Source organism: Pocillopora damicornis, chromosome 7 (genome assembly GCF_964200805.1).
Source record: "Pocillopora damicornis chromosome 7, jaPocDami1.2, whole genome shotgun sequence".
In the NCBI taxonomy this organism is placed as follows: domain Eukaryota; kingdom Metazoa; phylum Cnidaria; class Anthozoa; order Scleractinia; family Pocilloporidae; genus Pocillopora; species Pocillopora damicornis.
The window spans coordinates 20,071,279-20,083,039 of record NC_142676.1 but is presented as its reverse complement, the minus strand read 5'-3'; the positions used below and the strand labels follow the sequence as shown (position 1 = coordinate 20,083,039).

General features: G+C 39.4%; 2 protein-coding genes across 6 annotated transcripts; both read left to right on the top strand.

Moving 5' to 3' along the window:
• Positions 1 to 197: 197 nt before the first annotated feature.
• LOC113677451 (uncharacterized) lies at positions 198 to 4,697 on the top strand. 4 transcript variants are annotated; one of them, XM_089211135.1, is made up of 7 exons: positions 198 to 324; positions 872 to 1,469; positions 2,201 to 2,353; positions 2,859 to 2,984; positions 3,474 to 3,647; positions 3,830 to 4,167; positions 4,437 to 4,697. In XM_089211135.1, exons 2-7 carry the CDS (start codon positions 911 to 913, stop codon positions 4,647 to 4,649), a joined length of 1,563 nt encoding a protein of 520 aa, XP_089067261.1. In that variant the 5' UTR covers positions 198 to 324; positions 872 to 910; the 3' UTR covers positions 4,650 to 4,697. The 4 variants fall into 4 exon arrangements, with proteins under 4 accessions (XP_089067261.1, XP_027050057.2, XP_027050056.2 ...); XM_027194256.2 differs by having other exon boundaries at positions 217 to 324; positions 4,434 to 4,697; XM_027194255.2 differs by having other exon boundaries at positions 222 to 324; positions 855 to 1,469; positions 4,434 to 4,697.
• A 418-nt stretch (positions 4,698 to 5,115) lies between these two features.
• LOC113677452 (uncharacterized) lies at positions 5,116 to 11,727 on the top strand. Of its 2 annotated transcripts, none has more exons than XM_089211127.1 (6): positions 5,116 to 5,271; positions 6,147 to 6,928; positions 7,533 to 7,664; positions 8,581 to 8,691; positions 9,095 to 9,591; positions 10,383 to 11,727. In XM_089211127.1, the coding sequence occupies exons 2-6, from the start codon at positions 6,193 to 6,195 to the stop codon at positions 10,611 to 10,613; spliced, it is 1,707 nt and encodes a 568-aa protein (XP_089067253.1). In that variant the 5' UTR covers positions 5,116 to 5,271; positions 6,147 to 6,192; the 3' UTR covers positions 10,614 to 11,727. The 2 variants fall into 2 exon arrangements, with proteins under 2 accessions (XP_089067253.1, XP_027050059.2); XM_027194258.2 differs by having other exon boundaries at positions 5,155 to 5,271; positions 5,619 to 6,928.
• Positions 11,728 to 11,761: the final 34 nt, after the last annotated feature.

The window sequence follows — 11,761 nt, the reverse complement described above, 5'->3', positions numbered from 1 at the left end:
ATGCTAGTTCCAAACTAAACTAAATAGGGAAGATCTCTTAAAAGATGCTAAATAAATGGCTCTTTAGAACACCGTAAGGGTGACATAAAATTGCTCATTAGGAACTTCCATATTTAACTTGAGAGTTGGATAAATCTTGCGAAATTCACTGCGCACTCGTTCTTAAAAACCTGGCGCACAATTGATTACGGGTAATTAATTTATGATAATTCATTTACACCTGCGCACGGACAGTTTGCGCTTGAAAAGAATTGAAAGAGGCTTCCGCGAAGAGGACGTGAAAAATGCTCGATAGTAACTCCACATATCGTTAATCATGAACAGGTAAGCACATAATTAATCAGATTAGTTAGTTACAGGACCGATTTGACCAGTAAGCAAAGCATTTCTAATCTGCCGCTGTTTCTCAAGAAGCAGTTCAGTTTCTCATTGGCAATAGAGACCTTTACTATTTGTTCTCACGAATTGATAAACAATATTTAGTAATCTAATAGAAAGGCTTCTCCAAATCTTAAATTTGAATGCAAAAAAACGCAGTTCTATTGCAATTTTTGTTAGCGCAAATACCAAAACGTCGTCAACGACAATAAGTCGCACCTGTTACTGTATTTATAGGAAAATCCAAAACGTGATATGTATTTTTAATACCATGGGAATTTGTTTTAAACTGATTTTCTGTGGATTTTGAGCGTAACTTCGCAAGGTGTTAATCTAGTTCAAATTCTCGTCGACAACGCTGTACTTGTCCTTCGAAATCTACAAATAAATTTAGACTAATAAAATTAATCAGAGTTTATCATCAAGTTATGAGGTAGGTCTATTGTTTTCCTCATTGTGTATTTTGTGTTAAACAGGTCTTTTTGCCCTTCAGTTCTTACTAAACAATGTAATCGTGGATTGGACTAGCAGAATGGTCCGTAAGGAGCCCTGTCCCAGCTATAAATTCTCAAAAAGGAAGAGAACATGGTTAATACTCGTAATAACTTTGTCTACCATTGTTTTGATTAAAATCATCCAATCACCGTCATCGGATCAACTCAGAACCACTGACTTCATGAGACAGTGGTGTCGAATAAGACATATGCGAGTGGACTGGGAACAAATATTAAAACCTTGCCGTGGGAACCTAGCCTGGGGTGTTTCATTGCCGGGCTGGGAAGTGGAACACCGCACGGACCCCGATGTGAGTTACATTTCTATGTGGGACATTCGACCGTGTGGTGAATTTAGCAGGTTCAGCATCAGGACAGTGACGAGCAGTGGCCAGGAAAAGACAATCGGAGGAGACTCGTGGCGGGTACAGCTCAAGGGCCCTGCCTCAGTTGCTGGGACTGTTTTTGATCACATGAATGGGACCTATGAAATCGTGTTCCTTATTACGGAGCCCGGTAATTATCAGGTAGAAGCGGTTTTGGATCATTCGCTTTGCAATGGATTTAGAGATCCGCCTTCTGAATGGTTTATTGTTGGTAAGTCAATCACTTCTAGTGCGGTTGTTGTTGTTGTCACCAAGTTGCCGAATAATTATAATATTTGCAATATTAGCGCTCAATAGCACAGCATTAATATATATGAACAATCAAGCTGAATTTCATAGTTTTTTTTAACCTTTAATGTCTCTGGCGCTATTAATCAATGAAATTTAAATTCCGAGAAATTACTAAACCTAAAGAACAATTTTCAACCTTTCAAGATTTTAACGCTCTCAGATTTTCGTAGGAATGATCTAGCTGCAAGGATTAATTTTCACTTGATCATATTAAGAATAATCGTAGCAAAATTACAGTTAAGCAGACGCACGCAGCTATCTTTTGATAATGCTAGAAATCCGGTAGTTCTCAATAAAAGAACCTAGAAGTAAGCCTCGTTGACCAAAAGAGGATCACTCCAAGGTACAAATATCCCACACAGTACTCATTCCAAACGGAAAATTCCCCCTAGCTCTTTTGATAACCAAGATATCTAACCTACAGGTGAAGACACTATTTGTAACCCTAATGTTGCTAGGAGACGCGGTAGCTGAATAATTAGCACGCTGGACTCCAGGTCGAGAGGTCTGAGCTACAAACCTTGTTGGGTCAATGTGTCGTGTTCTTGAGCAAAACAGTTTACTCTCACAGTGCTTCTCTCTACCCAGGAGTATTTTAAGGGAACCGGTACATTTTCAGCGAAAACGTTTGACAAATTTGATACTTTGAAGGAAACGCTCAAGGCAAAAACCAACAAGAGGGAGTACTGGGACCCACTAAACGTAAAGCTGAACGGCCTTACATTCTGAAGCCCCTGAGATCTGGTAACCCTATATGGATTACCATACGTCCGATGCCTCCTGGGAAACAGCCTCTATATCAAGGTGAGGCGATACATAAAAGCATAGTGGCACGCTGCGTGACCAAGGAAGTTACATATTGGTGGAAGGTTAAACCTTACTCTTGTTTAATGGTTCATTGTAATTAGGGAGAGCAATCTTCAATGATTATTTAAAGGGATGTAGAAGTATCCTTGGTTTTGCTCCACCGAGGATTATTTGACTCTTGAATAAAGTTCTAATTTACACACAAGTTTCTTCTTTCTGTTGGTGGTCGAGGAAACACAAATTATCTTCCTCATCAATCACACGTGAAACTAAAACCATTCACGACTTGATCACGTGCATCGTTTCCCGCTCTTAAAGGTGCTTAATTTTGTTTGAGTTCTCAATGGCTCTTTGTGATTCTTCCTTTTCATCTGATTGGCCATTGCAAGGATTTAATCGCTTTGTAGCTGCATTTCTAGTTCTATTACTCCACCTGAGTGCTACCTTTTCAGAGCCAAAACAAAAAATCGACGAGCTCTGATTTGATCTCATTTCTTTTCAGTGGTGCAAACCGCAGCTTTCGACCTAACTTGTGGAATTCACTGCAAATTTATTTGGGATGGATTTGGCAATTGGGTCAATGGTCGACAAGGGTCAGTCACATGGCGGCCTTTCATAGGAGGAGACGGTAAGATGAAGACTCCTTTCCTGCTCTAACATTTTCTGGGTTATGTCACGCATTCGTTCGCCTGTGTCACGCGTTTTTACACCATTATCACACATTTGTATCCCATAGTCACCCCTACCTTTCTCATGGTCACGAGTTCTCACCTCATTGTCGGTTTGTCACGCGTTCTTTCCTTACTAGTTCGTGTGTTTGGAACGCACGACGAAGCCCAGGGATTGTCTAGATGGGTAGCCAATAGGAAACCGGAATAGATTCAAGATACAATCACAAAGACTCACCATAGGTGTTGTGACAAATTGCGATAAAACTACACTATAATAATTTCTCTTTATGAAAAGGCAGTCTCTTTGTCGATGGAAGTTGTTACTGACGTCTGAACAAACTGAGTGCAAGTCATCATCATCGAGAAAACTGAAAGAGAAAATTGTATTTTCCAACGAAACATCGTTGAGAGAACTAGTCTAACTGCTTCGTATAATTTTACTCCAGATAAAGACAGGCGCAGTTCCTTAGATCCTAGTCCTCTGCGGAAAGATAGTGTGCTGTGGATATATGGCGACTCGGTCAGTGAGCAGTTTTTCTGGGGAGTCAGGCCGAGACCGCTGTGCACTAACGTTTTCAAGTGGTGCGGGCACACATACAACTGGATATATCAGTTGAAAGGTGATGACGTTGAATTCCAATATATTTCGAATTTCAATAAGATTTCTGAGTAAGACTTGGCGCTCGATCAATCGGAAAGGGCTCACGTTTTCATTCATAGTCTCACGCTTGTACCAAAACGACTATCGGCACATTCCCATAGCAACAAGTTCTTCAATACTTTCTTTCTTTGTTGTTCGCAGGAAATATTTCTTCTGCTAAAACCGCAGATGACAATCTCGATTTTAATTTTATGAGAGTTGTTAGTGAACTTTTAGATGTCATATCCGAACCATTTTTTGACAAGAACAGTGTTATCTTATTTAATGCCGGACTACATTACTTGGAGAGTACAAACTTCTCCAACTACCAGAAAACGATTGAGTCGCTAATAAGACTCGTCCAAGAAACAAAGATGGTGAAGAGGTCTGATGGAAATCTGCTTTTTCCTGGAGAAATGATCTGGAGAACAACAACGGCCTTGAATAAACAAAAACTGGACGGGAAACACATTCAAGCTAGGAGATTTTTAACATACCAGGTATGAAATGTTCATTTATTAGGAGTACTTTCCTACAGATGTTATTCACTCGGATATATCCTCCATTTGTTTTTGACAATATTCGCATCAAACACCATTTTGTATTAATTTTTTGGATCTACATCAGTACCTGGGCAACTGCCCGCCTACCCCTCCCCTAACCCAACATTAACCCTAAATTGTTATCAATTGACTGTTGTTGAGTTAGGGGAGGGGTAGGTGGGCAGTTGCCCAGATACTGATATTGATCTAATTTTTTTTCTCAGCAGCGAGTCCTTCTCTTTAACGCATTCGCCACCTCAGCAATGTGTAGAGCCAATGTCCCTGTCCTGGACGTTCATCCGCTGACCGATTCTTATCCATACGGGACGGGCACACCCTCCAGACCGAGAGACGCTGTGCATTATGAACAGTTCGTATTCGAGTCGGCGGAAAGACTATTGGAAGATTATTTTTACAGAACTTACAAGAGAGAAGGGTGACAATTTTTGTCAACAGAGAGCTTGTAATAAAATCATTTTCTTACCTGTGGTGTGCTACCATTTTCATTTCATCGGAACCGGAACCGAAGAGTTAGAAAAAGAACAAAGCCAATCGGAAATAATTGCAGAACCGTCTACAATTAGACGGGACCGTTCGAAATCAGACGGAACCGTCCAAGATTGAAATTAGACAGAGCAGAGCATAATACTTATTTTTCTTCTGTTTTGTCAAGAAAGTACTATAGTACGCTTTGATTTATCGGCTTTTCTAGGATTTAAAACAAAATTTCTAACAACTCATCCGTTAGAGTCGACATTCTGGCATAGTTTTTGTCGAACGGATCTTAACACAAACTGCTAACTACCAGAACAAATAAAGGATTATTTGTTTCCAATTATTTCTGATGTGAATAGAGCACCAAAACAGCGACTGGTACTAAAACATCACGTGCTACGGAAAGAACCTTATTATATTTTTCCAAGGTTAAATCAAACAAAAAGACTACAGGGACGACAGAAATTCAATTCGTTTGACGATCGTTTAATCCCTACCGCATGGAATGAAGCCATTTGATGCTTTTTGGGGACGAAGAAATCATACTTTTGAATTATCACAACAGAGGTTTGTCGACAATAATTTCAAATCAGTTAAAATTATATTTTTGCTGGTGTTACCGGTCGCAATACAAGCGTGACTGAACAAAACAAAGGTAATTTCACGTTTAGCGCTGAGATAGTTAATGAGGTTTCTTGAAGAACAGCTATGAAGATTATTGCTTCGTTAGTAATAGCATTGATGGCCAAAATCTCGATTAAAGCTGAAAGAAAGCTGCGAAACTTTAAGAGTCGGTTTCTCTATTTTGGCTTAATCTTTGTTCTAGTTGCTCTAAGATTATTTTTGGAGGGTTACGAGTCAGGAATCTTGAAAATTGTGTAATTTAAGCATTGGGATCTTTGTTATTATTACAGTTTTATTCCAAAAATTGAACCCGAGATCAGGTTGCCAGAAGTCGAGTGTCTTCAGAAAGAACCAATGAGCTGAGTGTTAATTCTTATCGTCTCAAGAAGCAATATCCGTGTCTGAATAAAAATAATTAAGACCTTTTTTCCCCTAACATCAACAGGCATATTCTCCATACTGCTCTCTATACATTTTCTAAGGTGCTGACGAGGAGAGTCTGTTTAACAATCAAGAGCTTCTTAAATTGGCGGTCATTTCATATATTCTCTTGACCATAATGTGTTATTCTGAGGTGATGAGATAAGGAGAAAGTTCGTGCTGGTCTTTTCCAAACTATAATGATAGTTTCCTTGAAGAAAGTCACGAGTATAGCTGTCATTGATCGCGTTCACGAAACTCCTACTGTTAATTAATTGTTTTGTGATTCTGTTTACTATTTTGTATAACAAAACTTTTCCTTAATAGACATTGTGTCTATGAGCCGTTAGCCATGCATTATCGTTGGTTTCTGGCTCATTTCTGTTCATTTATCCTAGGCTCCTCTCATGTTCAAATCGCTCTTAGTTTTCAAGAGTGCTTTCTATGACCGAGTCTCGCAGAGATGTTGATGTTTATCTGGAACAGCGTGACGAACAAACCTATGCTAACAGCGCACGCCAGAATGCATTTTATGCATTTCTCCGCTGTCCTCCAGATTGGCGGCGCAACCTCACCCGATTCTGCGCTTCGGTCCAAATTCTCCTGACAAGAGGCAGAACTTTACGAAGTTTACCGAGGGTGTTTATACTGCGCAGAGCATTTTTTCTCTTTTGGATATTAACAGTTATCCTGTTCGTGTACCTCAAGTGGTATTTTCCCTTATATCTGACGAGCACGGTAAATCGCAACAGTTTAGAGGAGTTCAAGTGGGACTGGTGTCGAGTGCGAAGGGTTTCGATAAACTGGGAATTACTAAGATCCCCTTGTGAAGGGAACACCAAATTTGGTAGAAGTCTACCTGGTTGGGGGATTGAAAACAGGACTGACCCGAGGCAAAGCTTTATTCCTTATATGGATATCAGACCTGCAGGCGAGTTTAGTAGGTTCAGTATTCAGTCCCAAACGTCCAGTGGCCAACCTAAGGCTATCGGGGGTGACGATTGGCGGGTTCTTATATGGGGCCCATCAGTACTGGCACCGACAGTGATTGATCACAAAAATGGAACGTACGAGGTGTTGTTTCTTATACTGGAGCCTGGTACCTACTCTGGATTGATTGTTTTGGATTACTCCCTGTGCGACGGAATGAAAAATCCACCTAAATACTGGTTTATGATTGGTAAGTTGTGGTAGACGATTGTTTTCTATGAATCGTAAAGAATTTCTGAGAACCTCAAAAAAAAATTATCTTATGACATGGTTCCCGAAATCCTCTCAAGGAATTCGAAGAAAAGCGATCAAACGTCTGAGTGAGCGAACGTTGTTTTGGCTAAGAGGTATGCTTTCAGGCTGTCAGAACAAAGATGTGTTATTTCACTTATTGGAGCTATAACCAGCCACGGACGTTTGTTATTTACGGTGTTTTAAAACCGTGTTTCCTTTTTCGTAGAGCTACAAATGAAATGGTCAGTCAACAGGACACCTGTTATCGGAAAAAGCTTTGTGTTCAGAGAGTCTCAAGTTTTCCTTTCTCCCATTTGTTTCCTTTCCAGATTTCATCTGAAGTATTTTATACTATTGTTTTACCTGAGAGAGATTTTTTTGTATGTTTCCTTTCAAATTTTTCGCGGGAAGTCGGCGAAAATTGATCAACTCGCGCTTGTTCGACGCTTAGCCACCGTGTTTCCTCGGGAGCTGGGGGGTAGCCCTGGTTATGAATACATCGATCAGGAGTCACAGTCTGAGCGGGAAAGATTTAGTTCGTTGCTCTCTTTGTCCATCAGGAAATATCCATGGAAACGGGCAACCACACGGGACCCTAATGGAACCCTACGTCTATTTACAAACTCCCCTTTGGGAAGGAATACCGCTGACAATAGAAGTGGCGTCACCAGTTGGTCCTACAAGATATGAAGGTAGCGCACCTCTCATCACCTAGGTCGGCCCTGAGTTATTCCGAGAGGGTAATTTATCGTTAACAACTGAGTTGAAAACGCAAATTGGCCACCGTAAAGGGTAAAAAAGCTGACGAGCTTTAGCCCTTCGTCTATCGCTCTGACGAAGGGCTAACGATCGAAACGTCAGCTTTTTTTACTCTTTACGGTGGTCAATTTACGTTTTAAACTCAGTTGTTAACACTAAATTACCTGCTATACTCTCCCACCGACGTAGCACCACAGTTTCTTTAGAGACTTACCCCCTTTATTCCGAGAGGGGATTGGCGCGAATCCAGGTTTTAATTCCATAGGAAAAACTTTCATAGGGTCAAACAACACATAGGTGGGGGTGAGAGTTCATGGACTGGATTACGTGCACTTAACTAATTGGAGCAAATTCCCATGAAGCAGTCGGAAGAAATCTGAAATTGTTATGGTCAAAAGAAAAAGAACGCTCGCACCACTTTCTTATCCATCAGATTCAAAATTAAACCAATTGCGACTTGTTCACCAGCGCTTTCCCGCGATTAAGACAATTTGCTTGTTTTGACTTTGAGTTCTCATTGGCTCTCCGCGATATTTTCCTTCTTCTGATTGGCTGTCGTGATAACTTTAATTTTGGTTTTCAGACATTAAATCAAAAATCGCAACTGGTCGGTTTTGGAAAATGTGGAAAAACCCTTCCCAATTTCAAATATGTTTAGTTAGAACATTTTTAAAGTTTACATTTTTTGCGATCAACGTGTTGTCTCAAACCTGCTATAGACTAAAGAGTTAAAAAATATATTTTTAATGTGTGTTCTGCTGTGATCAACACTCTTTTGGAATATCTCAATACTCAATTATCAATCTTTTAGCTTTTTGGACAAATTCTAACGTCGTTTCACACTTTCAGAATTTCTCAGTTATGGATTTGGTAATCCTCCTTCTTGCGGGGAGGATTGCAAATTCTTATGGGATGGCTTCGGCCGCTGGTCTAACGGAACCTGGAAACCACAAGTGGAAGGTAATGCAGGTCGTTTCACCAATATACAACAAGGGGATCAAACCAGAAGCATACGTTCGCGTGAAATTCACATGTTTTCGGAAACTTCATTCTTTCTCATAGCCCGATCAAATTTACTGACCAGCCGCTATTATTAAATCACTGGAGACTTCACATCATCAGAAATCATTACTTGAAGGAATCAGGTTGCAACACAATCAGAGTTAAAGTAAAGAGATTTTTCAAAATATGACAAAATGTAAAGCCGATCTTGCTCGTGAAAATTTATTTGCATCAAAATAGAATTCAAAGCATTTTCACGTCAAAGATCTCCCACTTCTCCTCGTTTTGAAACGAATGCGCATGCCTTAGAGATCTCGAAAATAGCTTAATGTGAAATGGGCTGTTCTTTCAACTTCTACAGGTTTGTGGACGAAACATTCTCCAAGGAACCGCGAGGGTGTACTGTGGATCTATGGAGATTCAAATGCGGGTCGGTTTTATCGCTCTATCCGCCGAACTCCGCTGTGTAGAACGGTTTTCCGCGCTTGCAGTTTCTCGTACAACTGGATTTATCCAATTAAAAACGCCACGGTGGAAATGCAGCAACAAAATTTCCTACCAATAAATGTGTCCCGAGTGTTGGACGCCATTGCGAAAGTAATTCATCTGCCACAAATGAACAACGAGAAAAGTGTTATTCTCTTAAATCATGGTCTGCATTTTATGACTTCGACAAACTTCACAACATACCGCGAGGTTGTCAACGGAATAATAGATTTGTTTAAAGAGACAAGGACAGACAACAAAGGAAAAGAACTTAAGTTCCGAGGGAAAGTTATTTGGAAGACAACCTCTGCTATTCACCGTGAAAGGTTAAGATATCCCCATCATCACAAGCGAAGATTTTTAACTCGTCAGGTACGTCCATTGTGTAATTTCGGTAATGTTGAATTAAACAGTTTGCGCCAGAGATCAATTTGAAATACGTGGTTAAGTGAGTTGAATGATCGGCAAAAATCAAACACTAATGAAATTTTAATGGTAGCTACCAGACCGCGCGCAAAATTATATGTTTGTGTTTACTCTTTGTGACTGAGTAAATCAATGGCGAGTTCTATTGAACGTTGAGCGAGGTCGGGTTCAAAAGACCAAAATTCAACTAGTTACCACTACATGGTATATGATCGATAGAAACGTGCGCAAGCATGGAAACAGTCTCGCGGAGATTCGTCGCCTGTTGCGTGCATACCGGGAATTGTACGCCCAAATTCATATTTAAAATCGAATTATGCTGTCAAATGTTAAGCATGAACAAATTGATTCTATGGATTTTCTACGCCGAAAAAAAATCATGAAACAAAGTAAGGGAAAAGGAGAACTTTAAATTTTTTCGAACGCGAAGTTTATTCAGTTACAGTTATTCTGTTGATCCCTTTTGCTCAGGGTTTTACCAAAAAGCTACACGTTTTTAAAACAGTATGAATTACTGGCTTTCCAATTATCTTAAGTTTCAATGAAAATTTTTGGCCGCCTCTTAGCCTTTTCAACTTCCGTACAAGCACAGACGTTTGACCGTTGTGTTCCTTTCTTCTAAAGAATGTAGGTCGATATAATGTGAACACTGAAAATAAATGATCAGTTGAATAAAACTGCCAGGAAGCATTGTCAGATAACTTGGAAATTCTCTCTTTCAAATTTACACCCTCTAGCGGGTTCAACTGTACAACGCTTACTCCACCTGGGCTATGTGTCAAGCTGGTTTTGAGGTACTTGATGTGTACCCAATTAGTGCGTCTTTTCCAAACGGAACCGACAACAGCTTGGATCCTTACGATGCCGTCCACTACAAGGATTTTGTGTTCAAGCCTGCGGAACACATTCTTCTCGAATACTTCAGCCCTCGGTGGACAACAGTCAATAACACAAACAGAGAAGTGTGAAGCCTTGGAGATGAACGAGTTTATTGTTACTTTCTTAAAAAAATTGTTGTGGTGCGTTGGTGAAACAATTGGTTAATTGGTTAACAAAGGAAAACAAACCGCCGAAGAGAATTTTGGAAAGCTGACGTTTTCGGCGTTTGCCCTCTTCAGGGGATTAATATTATTGATAACATTTTATTTGCCCCACTTAACACTGGAAACGTCAGCTTTTGGCTAGCGGTTAAACTGCCTTTACGAAATCATCTCCGATAACCAGCAAATTTTAAAACTTGGAGAAATTTATGGTGTATGAAACAATCCAAGGAAATTGATTATACTAATTTATATTTAAGCTCTACCAAAAATATTTCTCTTATCCTTGATGATGCCGTTGATCGGCAACAGCTCGAATTTTTAAATTTTACCTCTGATTTTTTTTAAAGGCCTTATTCGAATTTTGATATTGTTTATTTAAAAAATGTTACTAGAGGACAGCGTGCAAAGATTATAAAAATTTTGTGGTTTTGCCACATTCTCTCACAAGTCTTAGCATACATTAACGAATGTCCAGTTCGCAGGCAGTCATTTTGGTTTTTTTTTCGCTAGCTGATTTTTCCTGGTTGAGAGCTGCCCATCAAAGGGTTTTTTAAATTGTATTTCTCATTATTTCAGAGGCCCAACCCTGCAATAGAATTGACTTTCTTTTTTTTCTTGTTATTTTAATAAATATGAAATGTTGTCACGGTCAATCAGTATTTCTAAACGTATTAGCTGGACGGTTGGAAAAGAAATTCCATATTTACGCGCACCTATGTATTATTCTCTAAAATTATACAATTTTTTCATAGATTTCTTAAAATTGGGATAACTTGATAAACCTCGCATTACAGGATATAACATGTACTTCAGCGAGAAGTACTATAATTAAATAATATTCTTGTAATTCAACATTGAAATTACAACCAAGCTCGGACTCATGTCATTCTGTTTGTCATTTGTAAATTTTAATAGAAAATACATGAACGTTTAAGCTTTCAATGAAGAAAAAAAAATTGGAATTTCTTTATTTTCTTATGCACCTCAAGTTGAAAGTTTTGCTTAGTTACAATCAATAGTAAAGGCGTAGTATAATCAATGAGACCCGAGTAACTCAACAGGTCTTACGGCAG